The 19,519-nt window shown below is 40.1% G+C and overlaps 1 protein-coding gene across 1 annotated transcript in view; it reads right to left on the bottom strand.

The window, feature by feature from the left end:
* Positions 1-19,113, bottom strand: part of bcar3 (BCAR3 adaptor protein, NSP family member) — a 108,040-nt gene extending 88,927 nt beyond the window's left edge. The window contains exons 1-3 of the mRNA XM_074668070.1: positions 18,895-19,113; positions 9,737-9,879; positions 1,466-1,580 (exon numbers count right to left, since the gene is read on the bottom strand). Of these exons, the coding sequence (XP_074524171.1) occupies positions 1,466-1,580; positions 9,737-9,850 (229 nt within the window). The 5' untranslated portion in view covers positions 9,851-9,879; positions 18,895-19,113. The remainder of the gene's footprint in view (positions 1-1,465; positions 1,581-9,736; positions 9,880-18,894) is intronic.
* Between the last annotated feature and the right edge of the window lie 406 nt (positions 19,114-19,519).

The raw sequence follows: 19,519 nt of genomic DNA, 5'->3' as shown, positions 1-19,519 counted from the left end.
AGAGCACGTGTGTTAAACTGATGCCTCTTTTTTCAGCCTCTAATTGTTTAATTGGAGCGTTGCTTCTTCTCTCCTGCCAACCAGGAAAGTACCTGGCACACACACACACACACACACAAACACACACATATGACAGACTGTTATTCCAGCCGTGTAATCACACACTGAAGCCAAAAGCAGTGATATGATGACATTAATCTGCGCCTGGCTGCAGAGTCAGAGTTTCATCCCGAAGGTCTTACTCTGTATTTCTGGAATGCTCTTTTCTGGGTCGAATGTTGAGTTGGCATTTTTAGAGGTGTGTGTGTTTGTAGTATGTGCATGCCTGTGTGAAGGATACCATTAGCTGAACAGATCTGGGCTCTGTGGTAATGACAGGAGTGGCAGGCTGCCAGGCAGACAGATAATACCACGCTCTCTGGTGACGGAGCGGCTTCAACCAGAGGCTGCTTCACCTCAGCAACGCTGCTCAACCTGCAGGTCAAGGTGTGAGGGCTGAGATGGTTCAGTTTGTGTTATTTTGGGGTCTTTGCAATCTGGAATACTAATCAAAATACCCCAACGGCACTTTGATACTTTTTTAAATTCTTCCTCTGTGAGTGTAAAGTTCAGCCGATGTTTACAAGACTATTCTTATCTGAAATTTCAGGATCATCCATCAACATTCCCCTGCAGGGTTACACTCCTACAGAGGAAGGGATTAGCCAGAAAAATTAATCTGAGCAGCTCCTGTCAAACACAGCGCAGGATGTCTGTGGATGTTCTGGTTACACACAAACAGCTCAAGGTCTGTTTTTGTTTTTTAAGGTCATCGAGTTTCCGACAGGATCTTTTACAGATCAAGTCTGCAAACAAAGAGCGAAGAAATCAAACTTCTGATTCAGTTTTTTGAGCGTTAATTGTGAGGCATAGTAAGGAGCGATCTGCAGGGGTCAGTGGGTTAAACGTTACACAAAGGCTTCAGATGATCCACTTTACAGAAACTGGACTCGTGCTCGGCTCAGTCGCCAAGACAACAGAGAGATTTCACAGTATAATGCATGGGAAACTGGGCAAACAAAGCAGTCACACACTCTTTCTCTCTCACACACACACACACACACACACACACTTGTAGAATAGATTAAACTCAGCAGGACTGCAGACCTCAGCACTCTTCCTCCTGTTTACCGACAGCTTTGGAAGTGTGTAAATGTGTGTGTAATTGTACGTGTGTGTGTGTAGAGTATTGTCTTCCCCTAAACAGCCCCTTCCCCACCGTGAGACCCCCCAGGCCTCGACATGTCTTTACACGACACCGGCGCTATCAGCCCGTGCGTCTCTGTCGACCACAAAGGGAAACACAGAGACTCAAACACGGAGCCAGAGTCAACAAGCTGATGTGACAGATAGAGACAGATAATGTTTGGTCAACACTGTGTGTGTGTGTGTGTGTGTGTGTGTGTGTGTGTGTTTATGACTGTACCTCTCCTCCTCTCTCGCTCCTGGAGGAGGCGTAGGGAAGTGAGAAGGTGCAGGCGGTGGAGGTGATTGTGGACTCCAAGCTCCAGCAGGTCCAACTCTGAGAGGTGGAGCAGGTCCTGGAAAACAGGAAAATACAAAACATCAGGATTTTTTGGATATTTTCTTATATCAAAATTGGGATTCTTTATCCAAAAAAATATTATTATTTTTTTCGAATTCAAATTCTTCATTTTAGTCTTCGTTTATAAACTGGATTGGAAAATAGTTTCCACTTTTCTCCAGCAGAGGGCGAAATGTTTCTCTCTGACTCACATGATATACATTTTATGGGAAAATATGGCTCCTGAAATAGTCTGTAGACATCATTATCATCATTTAACTTTTCACATGGTCTAGTATTAAAAAAGCAAACTAAAAATTGCAAAAATCGTAAATATTGGAGAACTGCAATTAAAATCAAATCAGTGTCCAAAAAAATTGTAATAGAATTAAACCACAGCATTGCGTATTTTCCGGGCCCTAGCAACCAATTCATGTTTTTGTAACATGAAGGCTCTTAGAGCATTGGGTTGGGAGCAACAACCAGGGGAATTTATCTAAGTAGGAACAGGTTGCGTGTCATTTTTTAATAAATTTTAGGAATGCACGATACATCGGTAGCAATATCCGTATCGGCCGATATTTACTCGTTAGCTGCCGACATTTTCAGAGCATCTTGAACCATCTTTCAAGACCCAAATAGTGTTGTTTTCTCTGACTATGTAAACACCAAAAATACCTAAGAAGAGTGGACTCTTTTCTTTTGTCTCTCTTTCTGTTTCCTTCTGTTTTTGTTGGATTTAAGTTTCTTGTAATTCCTTTCTTTGGTGAAAAATCCTCAAGTAATTGTTCACCTTTTGCTCATGCTTTGTTCCTTTCCTCTTTTCCTGGGTTTTGTGTAGGGCTGGTTATTACTTTGATCCTCAAGATTCGATTTGATTTTGATTCTTAGGCATTTTGATTCAATGTTGATTCGATTTTCATGCCCCATGTAGGGCTGGACAAAGAATCGGATTTTAATGGTGATTTCAATTTTGCCATCTGACAATCATAAAAGCAGTATAATGGAAGAAAAACAATTAATATGCCACACAGTGTAGATGTATGCAAGTTCCTGTGCTTCATAGCTCTTCTGTGTTCCATGTGCAGCCACAGCGAGTGTGTGTGACTTATGTGTATCAATAATACTGTGTGTGCCACTTGCTGGTTCTTTAAAGTTGTGTTTAAATTAGTACTAGGGATGCACGATATTATCGGCACAATAAAGGTATTGGCAGATAAAAGCTTTAAAACACGTTTATCGGTATCGGCAGATATGAAAATTTCTGCCGATATGCACAGCCGATAAGGTGCTATTCGGTTAGGATTATTATTATTTTCCATCTGAAAAACAAGCTCCTAAAATAAAATGTAGCACTTCATTTATTTGCACTGCAGAGCTCTGTGTCTGTCACCAGGTTGTTACAGTAGCTCTAAAATAATCAAATGCAACTTGGTTATGTTTAAAAATGCATTGTACATTTAAAGTTCATGTGATCTAAAGAAATTATTTTTCTGTATTTCAATACTGAATGTCTTGAGTTTGAAAAAATAATACATCCTTATTTATGGTAAAATCAAATGTTTTTTGTCTTGTTTTATGTGTTTCTTAAACAAATAAGACCGTCACAATAAGAGTAACATATAAATTCCAGTACAGGATAGACTTAGCTTTCTCTACAGCGAAAAAAACAAACAAACTTGTGATTAGCGGTATCGGTATCGGCCAAAAGGGTTTTCGATATATCGGCATATCGGATATCTGCAAAAATCCAATATCGTGCATCCCTAATCAGTACTGAAGTTTTTGAATAAATGAATAATCGTGTATATTAATTGTGATTTCGATACCACTTGAATTAATTGAGATTCTTATATTTACCATAATCGCCCAGCCCTAGCCCCATATGAACATATGCATATATGGTATGCCACCTCACTTTTAAAACAACAATAAAACAACCCAAAGAAGCTGGCTTCACAGTGATGCTGCCATTTTTGGGTGTTTGGTTCCCTGCAGCCCTTGTCTATACAGCAAGAATAACATGCACAGCCCCCCCTACTTGTCAGGAGGTAAATCAGAGGATTCAGAGGATTTATCCATTCATCCATCCATCATCACTCAGAGCAGATCCTGTACTCCTAATTCTACAGGTATGGGTCACCTGACTTCAGCGCGACATTAACACAAAAACCCTGATGAATGAAGCTGGCGCCAAAGATTTTCAGATTCAGGGTCACTAAAGAAGCCGTCTCATATTGGAGGATGAAGGAGTGAGAGCTGGCTCCGGAGGTCATTTCCTGAGCCCAGTGATGACCTCCTTTCCTCCAAAAGTGTGCCGTCTCCTCCCCTCGGCCTCCCCTCATCCTCCTGTCATTACAGCATTGTCTCAAACACACAAACAAACACACCCTGCCCCGCTCCAACACAACGTGGTATTAACACAAACCAGCCCTGAAATAGACCAGAGGGGCAGCAGACACAGTCTTTGAACCAGAACTCAACCTTGTGCCCTCAACACACACTTACTGTTACACACACACACACACAGAATGACACACACTGTGTCATCACTGGAGGCTCCCATCTCAGACCAAGGCCTCGTTGTTTTCATGTCCCAACAATACGACCATTCTCTGAGCTCATCACAAACACTGCTCTATTTAGACTACACACATGGACAGTGGGTGAACCCATGAATACACACACACTCACACACACACACACACACACACACACACACTGAAACAGAGCACAAATTACTCCACATACCTGAATATAAGAGAAGCCAAAGTTGCACAAATACTGCTTACACTCAAAGTCACCCACACACACACACACACACACACACACACACACAACATGCCTGGACGACTCAGTAATAACATGTTAGTGAGTTAAAAACGCTCTGCTGTTAGTTCTGCTGATGTTTACACATGTAACACACACCCTATGAGTCTGTGTGTGAGTGTGTGAGTATGTGTGTGTGTGTGTGTGTGTGTGTGTGTGTGTGTGTGTGTGTGTGTGTGTGTGTGTGTGTGTGTGTGTGTGTGTGATCGTGTTAGACACAGCTGGCGAATCACAAACCTAATCTACCTCCTAATCTCCCTCCTCCTCTGTGTGGCTCTCGTCTCACAGCGTGTTCAGCAGCAGGTTGACATGTTTTCTTTTCTCTTTTTTCCGGATCATTCCGAGCTGAACATCACCAGAAACTCTCACAGAGTTTAAACAGCGGCGCTCAGAGCTCAGAGTTCAGTCTGCGTGAATGTTGTTGCAGCGGTGTGAAGATGCTGGAGGGATAAAGCAATCTGACGCCACAGAGGACACGTTGATGTTGTGTTATAACTCGATGGAGTTACGATTTAATCTGCTCTAAATCTGACAGTTTATCAGCTGATCAACCAGCCAACTGGAAGAATATGAATCTGTTCACGTCAGATTTTGTCTGACACATATGAGATTAATGAAGAATCTCTGTTCTGGCCTGTTCACAGGATGTAAAGTAAAGCAAAGACCTGACAGAATTCTGTGATAATAACTTTGATAACTCACTAATGGCACTTTCAGAAGACGAGTTTAAACTTTGAAATGTGAAACTCCTGCAGGATTATGATCTTTAGAAAAAAATAAAAGTAAATTTGATTTAAAAAAATTGCCTACAGGGCAGAGGTCTGAAAACTTTACTTTTAAAGGAGCCATTTTGCCTCAGCTCACCTGGATTAATGTCATACCAGATCCACATAATCTACTTTATTTTCAAAATAAAGACCAAGAGGGGTTTGACATTGTGCACAAAGTCAAATCTAATGATTAATTATCTGAAAGAGAAAATTGTTTAAATTTGTAAAATTAAACATATGATGTCATAGTTTTTTTTTTATTTTTAATACATTTGCAAAAAAATAAATCAAAAATATTTATACATTTTAGAAATTCCAAAATATTCTAAAAGTGCCAAATTTGACAAAAATCACAAATATCTTGAACTCTTGAAAAATTGCTAAAATACAAGAAAAAAATAAATTAAGTAAATTTGCAAAAAAACTGAAATTATAAAAATTTGCTAAACAAATCTAAAAAAAAAGTCATATAAAAAAAGACATTTTTTTTATTTCAAAAATTGGCAAGACTTTAATCATGACATTTCAAGAATTTGAAACACTTTGAAAAATAATAGTATTTAAAAAAATTCAAGACTAGAAAAAGTGAATTTTCAGAATCTGAAACACTTTTAAAAGTATTTGAATTTTTTTTAATATTTGCAAAAAAAAATCAAAAATTTTGTAAGAGTTCCTGAATCTGATAACATATATTGATCATTTCTTTCAAATGTGTGAAATTAAACATGTGATGTCTTATTTTTTTATTTGAAAAAAATTTGAAGAAACATTAAGAAATTTTTAGAAATTGCAAAAAAATTATTAAAGTTGCAAAATTGAACAAAAATCACAAATATACTAAACTCTGAAAAATTTTCAAAACACTGAAAAAAAATAAAATAAAGTAAATTAACCAAAAAACTGGAATTAAAGAAAATTGCAAAAAAAATTGAAAAAATATTCAAAAAAATGTCTAATTTCTCTTTATTTTAAATTTCATTAATCTGCAAGTTTAAATTTAAAATTTAAAAAATTTGAAACAGTTTAGAATAGAAATTTTAAAATTTGCAAGACTTGAAAAAGTTTCATTTCAAAAATTTGCAACACTTCAAAAGTAAAGTAGTAAGTAAAAATTTTGAAGGAATACTTGAATCTGATAACATATTTTGATCATTTCTCTCAACACATTGATTTTAATTCCTTGCTGATGTTTTGCTATGAATCAAACATGTATATAAAGTTGCCGGCAAATTAATCCATTCTCATAAAATTAAAATCTGTATTTTCTTCCAGATTAGTCTTTTTGTAGATGTAGTTATCTTCCCAGGGCTGTAAAACTTGAGGTTAGCCACAGGTGCATGGAAAGTTGGTGGGCTGTTGATGTTGTAGGACTTGAAGTAGAGCGGTGGCAGGCTTTGTTGACAGATGGCATGAAGATTTAGTTCAACTAAATGTTAACACAGGATTTTATGTAGTGTCAATGCTTTAAACAATCAATACATTCTGTGAGAAAAATAAAAAAATCCTTTTTTTTTTAATCATATTTTTTAAAGCTACAGGAGCTACTGCAAGGGAGTCAGAGAGCTGCAAGTTGCAGATCCTTGCTCTAGGGAATAAAATCCTTAACTGTCTGAATCTGACGCAACAAATGTGAGGCTCATCTTTTAGTTGCTGGTAAAAGCAGGAATTTACTCTGATGAAAATATCTGAACACCGTATTTAGCTAAAGCCAGATGACCCCCCTCGTTTTCTCTTTGAGCCTGTTTTTGTTGGTTCCTCTGGTGCCGTTAGCTCTGTTGAGTTTTCTTTTCGCTGTGTTGTGTTATGGAGCAGCCTGGATGTCTAAGAGTCACTGAGCTGGATGTTGTTTTGTTAATATCCAGAGAAAAGATAACATGCCCGAGCTGAAGCCTGTCTGCATGGAGGATGGTCAGAGCGCTGTTAGAAAATGATTTTTAGCTCTCATCGTCCTCTTCCCTGAGATCGCAGCTTCTGTTTTTGTCCTTGTCTCACCTTCTTTTTGCATCTCCATCTTTACCCATTCCCGTCTTTTCTGCAAGCTTCCCTCATTACACTTTCCCTAATGACACCAGAGCATTCTGGGTAAATGTTAGCAGGAGGTTATTGAATAATTCATGTCTTATTGGCCAATCAATCTGCCTCTTGAGCCAATAGCTGCGCAGCATTCAGAGTAAAGTTGGCTGATGGTGGGACGTTAAAACAGCTCATGTATCAGGGTCCATTCAGTCTAATGGAGTTTTATGAGACAGTTTTATAAAGGCCGCTGTGGGAAACACTCTTAATGATGCTGTTAGCCTGACCAGAATAGAAACATTTCACTGAATGTTCCTGCTCTATAGGAAAAAAAACAGTTTGAGTTCACCTTAAAGACAGAAAAAATGACTGCACTTTCTCCCTGAAGTATCCTGAGGTTAAAGGTTAAAGTACAAATCATAACTAACATCTTGTGTCCTAAAAATGTAGTCTACAGTGTTTAAAAAAAAAAAAGAAAAGTCAGCCTGAAGTGTGTTCATGACCACAGGTGCAGTAGCAAGAAGAGACACATAAAGAGCTTTGTCACAGGAGCATATTCAACAACAACAACACATAAATCCTCTAAGTTTAACTCTTTAAAGACTCTAAATTAAGTTTTTCTAAATTAGCTACTACCAGCCTGTTCCAGTTCAGACGGAATGTTTTTTACATAAGCCCCGCCTCCTACAAGGAAATCAGCCAATCATAGATTAGAACCTGAGGGAGGCATGTCAGTTGGCCAATCAGATTTGAAGGAGATCAGATTTGAGCCTAGAGAAGATTCAAAGAGAGTGTTAGCCTGAAAAAATGGATTTTTGTGGCTAAGGTGGGATTCTGAGAACATATCATAAGTTGGGAGGTGTGTTTTAAGTTTTTAGGGGCATTCCCTCAAGAATATTGTCAGATTTAGTGTGAAGGCTTGGGGTAGTGGTTGAGGCCTTGTGCATATGTAGGCCGATATTTCCAAAAATGAATGTTCCCTCTCATTTGTTGTTAAAAATACTTTCATCCACAAAATAACTGGGCAAATCTGACAATAAATGTGGCTCAAAGCATACATGGCAGTGTTTTTCAAATGTGAAACCTGCACCATCTAATCAGAATGAATGAATGAATGAATGAATCCCCACTAGAATTTTTCAGAATCTTTTCTTTGGCCGGAGTTTTCAGAAAACATAGTTTTTAGTGATGTTAAACTGCAGTATTGTGTGAATGACAGGCCTAAACTTATAGCTGTGTGGACATGGCCCTGGTTTCGTACTAGGGATACACAATATATTGGTATCAATATCGGTATGTGTGAAAAAGTGGGCCAGTATTTACTCATTAGCTGCCAGCTATTTCCAGAGCACCTTGAATGACCTTTAAAGACCCAAATAATATTGTTTTCTCTATCCTTTGATCCTCCCCATGGTTGTTTTTTTGTCACGATTGCACCGCTCTTTCTCTCTGAACTACTTTGACACATCAACTCAGATTGTTTTTTTTTTTTATATTTACCAAAATTGATGTCAGTAAATATCGGCTATGGGCCATAACAGCAATATAAATATCAGCTATCAGTATCAGCCAAAATGTTCATATCGATACATCCCTATCTCTGATGAAATCTGTGGCTGATGAAATCTGCAAATTGGATAAAAGATGCAACGCGTGTTTGTATTTTGGTGTAAAAAAATTCTTGGTAAAACACCAACATGAGCCTGAAATTAGCATGATTCCCCCCCTTATCTGAGTATTTCTAGATATCTTAGGAGGACAGGTGAAATCTGTCATATACCTGTTGGAATTTCTTAAAGAAAGTCTTATTTGCTCCTGTAGCTTTGTGCCATTAAGTGCAAGATTTTTTTTTGAATAATGTACAATAATCAAGCCAACTAACCACAATCAAGTAATTAATGCTGAAAATTCACTCAGCTGGGTCCGACACCTTGTGACTCGTTCTCCCCCTGAGGACAAAGAGGAGAAGGCTCAGATTGAGGGTCTAAGTGTCCCCTGAACAGACATCTCTTAAAGTAGAAAGGGACTCTGTGGATCATATCGAGTTGGGTAATTTATTCACCATTTGGGAACAACAGAGGAGAAGAGTCTGGCTAGAGATTTGGAGCCACGCTGGGCTGGGAGCACCAGGCGTCTTTCACAAGCAGAGTGTAGTGGGTGAGGGGGAGTCTAGACCTGGATGGAGGACCCAAGGTAGGCAGGAGACGTTCTTGTCAGTGTTTTGTAAGCGCTCTGAATTTGATTGGAGGTGCAACTGGAAGCCAGTAAAGAGAGATGAACAGTGGGGTGACGTGTGCTGTTTCAGGCTGGTTAAAGACCAGACATGCTGCTGCATTCTGGGTAATCTACAGAGGTTCAAAGCTGCATGGCCTGTTGTGTCAGGTAGGGGTCTGATCCTCCTGATGTTATAGAGGGCATATCGACAAGATCAAGATCTGTGGTTGAACCAAGGGACAAGCTGGAAGGGAGCTTTTCCATTGACAGGTAATCTATTTTTCTTGAAATAGAAAAAATAATCTGTTTTTTTCATCTGTTTTTGTGTTTAAACGAGTTTTAGTACCTCGACTCCGTCATACTCCTGCTCCAGCGCTGTGCAGTACTGCGGCAGCCCCAGCTGGCTCAGCCATCGGGAGATCGACTGATGCTTCATGGTGACAGGTAAACACACATGCATGCACGCAGATACACTTTCTTTGGAGGAACCTGAAAGACAGAGAAGAAAAATTCCCATTAAATGAGAAGACTGGGGATACAACTGTGAAAAACACAAACTTTGGTAACTCCTGGAGTCTCTCCTTGCTGGTTGTTTAAAGAAATTAAGGTTGAGAAACAAACACTGCTATGTGATCCAAGGCTGCTCTGAAGCCAAGGCTCCCTCTTTATCAGCCTTCAGGGCCGATTAGCTGTGACATTACAGACACGTTGAGGCTGTAAACACGCGAGAGTGATGATGTCTGAGTGTTAACAGAAGCTTGATACCGAGACTGAGAAGTCAAACCACGTCTGTATCTGCCGCCAGTCCAGATAGTGCTGCAGAACAATCAACAGACTGTTCAGCAAATATTGGAGCTGGATACAGGGAGCAGGAGCTGATATCGCACAAACGACTCTGGATGATTACCACCATGACATGATTTACCCAGAAACCCTGGCACTACACTGTGGTAACACACATACACACATGAACAGAAGGTGATGAAATTATAAACTAAGACAGAGACATGTGCCAAGATAACATGTGGAAAATATGTACAAGACGGTAAAGAAAGTCTGCAGATTATCTACAGCCACAGGAGGAGAAAGTACAGGGAGATAGGCAGATGATGGACGGCGTGACAGCTCCTGAAAAAGTGAAGCCAAAACTAGTGCTGCACGATTTGGGGAAAAGGTGCGATTTGCGATAAGGTGGACAATATTGCGATTGTGATTGCGATTTAATAAAAAAAGTTGTGTCATGATGAGTCTACAGACTTGCTTGGTTATCATGGAGAAAAATCTGAATTGCATGTGCTGACATTGCAATTGCGATTGTGATAATCGTGCAGCCCTAGGCAAAACATTGAAAGCTCTTTCTGACTACAGATTGGTGCAGTCGGTCTTAAAAAGCCAGCTTTTAACAGAACAGACAGACTTAACCAGACTTCTGACACTTAAATTAGGGTTGGACAAAACATTCAGTGCAGATAAATTGTTGTCCTGACCCGATAACTGTCAATTTGTGAGCTTAATATTAGGGCTAAACAAAGAGCTGGGCAATAAATTAAATATACTCGATATATCAAGGGTTTTTGCACCTGAGATGTATAAAATGAATATCGCAACCATCGAGTACAAATAGTCATGTTAATGTTTTCAGATGTCTGACGTTAAATCTCTTTGGTAATTCGCTCGCTTCCCTTTCTGCTGCTCAGCCGGTGCTCCTCTCACAGCGAACACCCCAACCAGAAAAACTCTCCCGCACATGCGTGTATCGATTTTAGGAGAGGAGACAAAAAAGTTGCTTGCATGTCTCATCAGTCCCGGGTTGTGGGGTCTTGGGGCTCGTCTTCAAAAGTGTAGTCACTTATTTGGGCTTGCTTCGCTGCCTGTATGATCCCTGCCTAATTTTCTCCTAGGTCTCAATAACGAGAAATAAACGCGACATATTTTTGGCTTTTGCTTTTCTGCGCACTCTGCCCCTCCTCTGCTTGCCGTTCAGTCACAGCACTCAAATGCTCACTGTTTGAAACATGATGGCAGAGAGGAGCTTCGTTTGGTCTTATGTTACAGCTGAATACCAAAATACTATGAGCTGTTGTTTTCAGAAACAAATACTGTTTGGTGGTAACACCCCAAGTTTATACAAACGTGTAATAACACTCCATAAAGAGAACTCCAAATAGCAAACAGATGGAGCAGGTGAATCCAATGCAAAAAAACCTGACCCCAGGCTTACAAACAAAAGTCACGAGCAAGATGAGCAAGTCATCTCCAACTTAGATCACTATTTTCTAAGTATACTTTACAATACAATACAATACAATACAATACAACATAATAAAATATAATAAAATTTAATAAATAATCAGCCAGTTGAATAAACCTGAATGAATTATTTAATTTGAACTGAAAATATTTAACTACATAAAATTTGGTTTGAAATAAAAGGTTGGCTTAACTTAACCTTGTTGTGATTTTCCTCTTTTAGAATTCACGTCATAAAAATTCAACTGAAAGGTCTGCTTGAATTATTGTACTGGTGTCATTTTATACTTTAAAGGGCTGAATTAAACATTTAAATAGTAATTTAAAGGAGTAGATTCAGGGACTGTCGGAAATTTGAGAATCTGACGATAATGACACTTTTTACAGCTTTTGAATAGGATAAACGGTTTGAAAATGCCAGGCATTTGAAAACAAATGCGTTTGTTTGAACCCACCCGCGGGTTTGTGATCCAAATAGGGGCGTTCTACAAAGCTTTCCCTGCCAATTTGACTTTCCTGGTCACTGCTTACTAACTCCAAGAGATGGCGCCAATGACTTGAGTGAGAAGAACGTTAATATCAGTTTATTGCCCTTTGAGTTTCCCTATCGTATCCTTAGTCTCCCAGTGATTCCCAACTCTAATTCTAATGCTAAGTGCAACCCCATTGCACTGAACAGACTCTGGCTCCAAAACAGAAACAGGGGATTTTGGTTTCACTGACGAGGTGGAGCATATTGTCCACCTTTGTATCTAAAATAGAGGCACATTAGTGTTAAGTGTGAAACTCACAAGGGCTGTGCAGCAGTGTTTCTTAAACGTGTGTCATGGAGGGATGAAAAATAAAAATGAAGTGTGTGTATACGACCTTGAAGGTAGTTTGAAGAGGAGGGACGAAGGGTAATGTTCATCTCATCTTTACTCAAGAATTATTTATCCTCTTACTTTCTTAAAAAAATGAAATCCTAATCCAAAAATAATCTAAAGGATCTTTTTTCTCTTTTTTTCTAAACAATCGGAAATATTTTTTTATTGATCAGGAACAACTCAGACTCTGTATGTGTGTGTGAGCAGCTGTGTCGTCAGTGTCACTGCCTCCCTTGTGTCCTGTGTGAAGTGACAGGCAGAGCACACGCATGTGGGAGTATTGTTCTGTCATTGTGCATGTGCATGTGTGTTAGTGTTCATATGTGTGTGTGTATGACTGAGCACGTGCAGTGAGCCTCTCATCCCTTTCAATCACTTAAGTGATGTCACAGAGATGTACATGATGTCACTGACTGTCACTTAAGGTTGTTTAACCCCCACCACACACACACACACACACACACACACACATGCCTTTCAATCACACCACTCCACTGTGTGTGTGTATGTGTGTGTGTGTATGTGTGTGTGTGTGTGTGTCATCATGTAGATTAGATAGCAGAGTCGTTCATACAGTATATGGACTCCTGTCAGTGTTTCCACTTCAACCTAATGGAGAGCTGGAGGTCGTCCAGGAGGAGGAAGGACCTCTGAGACCCCAGTCATTCCAAATGGGATGTAGTCAAACTTTAAAAAATCAATACACCTTGTAGAAATGTTTCTCACGTCTGATTGTTGTGGTGATTTGAAGATATCATTTGGCTGTCTTGTTTTCAGGGCCTCTTTTTACTGAAAAGTTTCATTTTCTTTTGTTATAAGAGGTCAAAAATGCGGCGTTACATCACGTTTAGCAATGATTGACAGCTGCTGTTCTTGGTTTTTTTTTAAGGTTTGTAAAATATGTCAGGAGGGAGAGTCAAGAAGAGATTAGAAAAAAACCGTACAATGGTAAATGGCAAAGCCACGCTGTCCACTCTATATACGGTCAATGAATCAGACAGGTTTCTATTTAAGTCGATGTACCAACTCACACTGTCCCTGCTCCGGCAGGTTGCAGCAGAAAAGCAACAAATCTGCTTTTCTGGATGCTGGAGCTGTGAGGTGTCAAGTCACTGTGGGGTAGATCCAGCAGGACAGGAAGTTGTGCACCTCCAAACAGTGAGAGACTTTCAAATTAAAACAAACCATGTCAAAACACGCAGCCAGACCAGGAGTCAAAAGGTTTGAAGTTTTACAGCCCAACATAAATGAGGAAAGGATCATCTTTGTCCGCTTTCAAAAAAAGACTTAAATTGAATTGAATTAATTGTTTGAAACAATTATTTCACTACCTGCACCTTTGTTTTATTGATTTATTTGTTTTATTTACTTATTTGCTCCTGCACCATCTTTAATGTACAGCACTTTGTTTCAGCTGTGGTTGTTTTAAAGTGCTTTATAAATAAAGTTGAGTTGAGTTGGACTACAGGGGCCATGGTCAGAACAACCAAACCTCCATAAATCAGCTGATAGAGAAGTCAAAACATCATGGGACCCTTCTGAGGAAGACCGCAGTAAGTTTGTCGTGTCATATCACAGTAAAAAAGAATACAGAATTTCTTCCTGTATTATACGATGCTAGGCTAAATTAACCTTTTTGGACTATGACTTCACATGCGCCTGAGATGCAAAGATAAAATGTCTTTTCTGAGTAATTTCCCCTTTTCTTGATGCAGAAATCAGCCTTTATGTTACTGTGAGTTCACTAATGATCATTTAAACTCCTGCTGCTTGACACCTGGTCTGACTTTCACTAATTTAAACTGGATATCACAAAAAGGAAAGGGCTTAAAAAGCACTGCTCACCATATGACAGCTATAATAACGAGCTGTTAAATCTTACAGTCAAATAACTGAGGTTAGCTGATGAACTTCTGCAGCGAGAGGATGCCAATGAAACCGGTGTAAGCCACACCCTGTCTGTGGATCAGCATCTTTCAGCCAGATGATCTGAGCACTGAGTCGTTTTAAAGTGTTGACGCTTTTTCCTGATAGTGTGAGCGGTTTATCCAGTAAAAACTTCTCCACATGGCTGCAGCTCAAAGAGGTCAGAAAGCCCTCACATTTCATTGCATGGTCGTTAGGGAGAACAGATTTCCTTTTCTGTGTAAGAAACAAACAAAGTTTGTCCTCATGAGGAGGGGGAACTCTGCAGGGATGCTGCAGAAGTGACCGTAGAGGAATGCCTCATCACGTGGAGCTCCTGGGATCTCGTTTGTACATGGAGAGCACTTTTTCTTTTTGTTTACAGTGGGAGGACATGCTTGTACATATTCCCTGCAGTGCTGACAAGACAGGAGAAACAAGAAGAGGTCAGCGCTGATGAGGAGAAAACAGGAGGAAGGATATTCCCTTTAGAACCAGTAAACAAGTTCACGAACCAGAAAACAGAAAGTGTCCCCTCCAGGGATCTGCTTCCTGTCCTGTCTGGTTTGACCTCAGCTGTTTCCCATGACCACATTTCTCTGGAGCACTGTCAAAGTGTCCTTTGTATCACAGAATATGATCTGACTGATCCCAGAGTCCCATTCACAGAGCAGGGCCTGGGTATTCACCAAGCAGACAGGCACCAAACACTGAAGCAGCATCCAGAGCAGCACGGCAGCATCAGAGGACAATCTTCCATTCGCTCACTGTCCAAGGGCGTCCCCTTTTTGCCAATCACATTACACCCACACAATCCAACCAATTGAATTAAGCTGCAAAAATAACATCAGCATCACCACACGGCCATTTCCAGCTCCGGTTTCAGAGGAAGGCGGCGTGTGTTTGATTGTTTCAGATGAAGGACGATGAGACGTGAGTTACGATCTGAAGCCGCGGTGCTGATGATCCAGGTGAGGTCGCGTTAACAATATCCTCCGTGACCGACAAAGAAATGAGCCACAGAGACATCAATGCATGACAAAACACGACAACAGGCAATCTGCATGATCTTGCGGACAGTCCATTTGAAAGTCAATCTTGACTTCCTGATACTATTTTAACGGTTGTCAAGTTTCTCCATAACACCCTGGATTGAAGAGTCACTCTGACTCGATTTCCCTCTTGGAGCCTGTGTCCACTGACAGTGTTTTCTGCACTTACAGCATGAACATAAACTCAACTCAGAGTTCCTCTAACAACCATTAATATGCTAGGTTACTAAAGTTATCTTGCAGCTCTACCTCCTCCTTTAGTACTGTATTGACCCGAATATAAAATGAGGTTTTTTCATTGAAAATAATGTGAAAATTCGGGGGGTGGTCGTCTTATAACAGATATAACCAATGACACATGCTGATAATTGTCTAGGGTTGCTACACAACTGAGACGGTACAGGGCGCGTTTCCACCAAGCAGTCCGGTTTGGTTCAGTACAGTTTGGCATGGTTTGATACAGTTACGCCTGATCCTGTTTGCGCTCCCACAGCAAACTGTGCCCTCTTGTGGTAGGCGGCGTGTAAGCCAGATGCCAAAAGCCGCAGCTGTTAACTGATAGCGTGGCGCCGTAGCAGCACGACACAGTTTACCCCACTAATAAATCCAACGAAGAAGAAAAACAAAGAGCATAGATGGAAGACATGGAGCATTTCGTCCTCTCTGTGATTGGTATGTAGCTCTTTGATACAAAGAACAATCAAGCTTTGTTTCAGAGAAGTCTGTGTGCCACCAGGAGAAATGCAGCCACTGTCGGGGTAAGTGATGATTCTTTTGACCAATCAACGGTCTGCAGTGTTGTAGCTCCACCTTCCTGGAGCGGATCAGTTCAAAAGGGTCCCAAAAAGTGGGACGCCTCGTCTTGGTTTTTAGGGATCTGTCCCTGGATGAGTCAGTGGAAAGGCCCCAAAATGTGCGCCGTACTGAAACGAACCGAACCGGTCTGCTTGGTGGAAACGCGGCTTTAGACTGTCAGTTTTACAATTTGTCAAAAACTAACAAAACAGCCTAAAATACTTCATCTAGCTGAGCAGTAGAAATTTAGACTGTCTATATGAACATACTGTTGTGTTTTTAAATAAATGTGCTTACTCTGACGATTGTTATCCTGGTTTAGTCATCTCAGGGGTCTTCAACAAAGAAATTTTGAAAACAGATTGTTTTATATCATATTTAACCCCAGTTCTGTTTATATTTATACAACTATGGATAAAATATGCAATTGGAAAGAGTTTCTGATTTTTAAGAGAATTTCAAGACCCCTCTAGAAGGGTTTCATGACCCTCCAGGGGGTCCCAACCCTCACTTTGGAAACCAATGTCTGAACACATTGTAAATGTATGGATTCTGTGGCTCCTATCGACAAGAAAAGAAATTAACAACCTAGTTTGGACACTAGAGGAGTCATTTAAAAATATTCTTTTTTTGTTCGTTTGTTTTGTTTTGCTTCTTTTTTATTCAAGTTTTTTACTGTGTGTTGTTTTATATGGTGTTTTTATCCTCTGTAAAGTGTCTGAGTGTCCAAAAAAGTGCTAAAATGTATTACTATCCTTAGACACCGGTTACATCAAACAGTTAGAGCAGGACTAAAAGATAGGGAGGTATCCAGTAAAGTCAAAGACTTTTCTAAGCTTTCTGAAGACCCAAACTTAGAAAAAATAGCACATTTTTGCTGCAGAACTGATTACTTACAAAAGTGCAGCATAGTTTACTATAATACCAAAATTCAAAAGCTTTTTCACACATCTTGCAGATAACCCCTGTTTGCACCTGTGTCTGAACTGTCAGACCTCTTCAAACTGAAAATACGACTTTAAAACCGTAAATTTGACCAATCTGTCTTTACAGACTGTTCAGGGATCTGTGTTTACCCTGTGATTAACAGATCCTCCCTGCCCTCTCCTAAACTATTTCTGAGGTTTGAATATGAACATCTGACAGAGGTACGATATCATTTTATGCCTGTGGTTGTGAGCCTGCCAGGAGAACGTGTCTGAAGCTGTCTGAACGCTTCCCTCTGAAGGTTACAGTACCGACAGAAGCAGCTGAAATATGACAGAGGAGCATAATTCAGAGTAGAGCAGGTTAACAGCTGTTTGTTTCACATCCTTTCCTCCTTTTCTTGCCCTGTTATTGGTATTTCTACATGAACTCCACCTCATGATGTTTTGATTTTGGAGCATCATTCCTGTCTCTGCAATTTTCCTTTACAACTCGACCTATTTCATTTCAAAGAGTTTCATAAAAAGTCAAAGCCACTTCACGGCTGCCTGCGTTTTAATGAACACGTGAGCAGAGACCGAATCACAGCCTCCAGGGTTTGAACATTTGACATCTTCGCCAAGCTTTCACTCTCTTACAACCACACAGGTGCATATCAAGCATGGCTGGGCTTGCAGATAAGTAGCCACACAGCAGCAAACACCTTATTTGTGTGAAATGTAAGATGACTTTCACTGTGTCTGTGCTGCAGGCGCAAGAGCTGATATCACACTATCAGCACGTTTCATTGACTTTGGATGTTTGCCTTCAGGATGTTGTATTTTCACCTGGACTCAAAATGATTCAGCGTTCCTATAGGGGGCACATTTTTAATTCTTATTTTAGAAGTTTTTGTTTTGACTTAAAGCTGCAAATTCTCCAATCAGAGCTTGTGTTATTGAAATCAATAAATTGAATTTATCCCCTCATCCTGCATGACCTCTGAAGTATTTCCTGGAGCTGTGAGCCAACATGTTTCTGTATCACTATTTTCTGCACTATAAAACACAGCTTTCTGCACATGCATCATAAAAATCTGGCATCACTTGCACGTAGGTTTTTTTTTAATTCTGCATATCTTACAAATCTAATCAGAGGGAGGAAAGGTTTAGCAATGTCATACATTCTTTCAATATGCATTTCTCATTCATCATTTTTACTTTAAAGTTAGGTTTTACAGCACATAATCAGCAAAAAAAAAAAAGGTTAGTTGCCTCTTTTTTGGTGAACTGTAACTATTTTTTGATGAAATGGTCCCTGGCCGGTGATAACAGCTCAGAGATAAGAGATGGGAGAAGGAGAGAGGGGGTATAATTTGCATGACTCAGCTCTGAGGTAAGGGCATTCTTCAGGGAGCTGCCTGGCTTCAGCACAAACTGGAGACCAAAACACAGCTGAGAAGCATCTCAGTTTGAAGGGAAGATGAAGAAAGTTCATCAGAGCATGTGGGAGTGGGAGTGAGGGGGGGTCTCCTGGTGAAACAGGCATAACATGCATCCTTTTCTCCAAAGTAAATCTCAGTAAGTTGAGGAAAAAAAAACGAAGTCATGACCTTTTCAATGGAGTCACTGTGCTTCATCTGCTTCAAACTCAACCTAATAAAAATGTCTTCGCAGAAAACACATGAAAATCACAAGGAGACAGTTATTTAAGAAACCAAACAGTCTTACCTTAAGAGTTGAGCCTCGAAGTCTTTGCAGCGGACCACACCATGCAGCTTTCACTTGCTATGACAGGCAGCAGGACGTTGGTGGCGGTAACCTCGGGTCGTTTCTGCCGTTTCTGTCCAGAATTTAAATCCGCGATACACAAAAATTTCAACGGCTGTGACCGTTTACACCTCAGCTGTGAGCTTCATCACGCCAAACCGGTGAAGTACCTGTGTGTGTGTGTGTCTGTGTGTGTGAGTGTGAGGGAGGGAAAAAGAGAGCAGGGGAGGGAGGGGGAGAGATGCTGCCTGCACGCGCCGGGTCGACCGGAGCAGAACTCTAATCAAGGCGAAAAGCTAATAAGCTAACTAGCATGAAACACCTCAAGCTGCTGTATTATACGATTAAAAAATAAAACCGAAGAATTTTGAGTCTTCTGAGAAAAATGTGACCTTTTTTTTCCAAATAAGCTGATTTCTAAATGCTGTAGCTGCTGATATTTTACTGATAATGTTCTAACGTCTTTTTCTGATAGTGATTTCAATTAGCCTAACATTAGCATGAAAGCTCCTGTGAGAAGTTCTAGCGGATTATTGTCACACAGAATCGTAAATTACTGCTGTGTTTTATGCTGCACTTGCTCAGA

This window comes from Halichoeres trimaculatus, unplaced genomic scaffold (genome assembly GCF_033239565.1).
Source record: "Halichoeres trimaculatus isolate MK-OKI-2021-1 unplaced genomic scaffold, fHalTri1.1 fHalTri1_scaffold_4, whole genome shotgun sequence".
NCBI classification, from domain to species: Eukaryota; Metazoa; Chordata; class Actinopteri; order Labriformes; family Labridae; genus Halichoeres; species Halichoeres trimaculatus.
The sequence above is the reverse complement of the archived record's forward strand: the minus strand, read 5'-3'. Positions and strand labels throughout refer to the sequence as shown.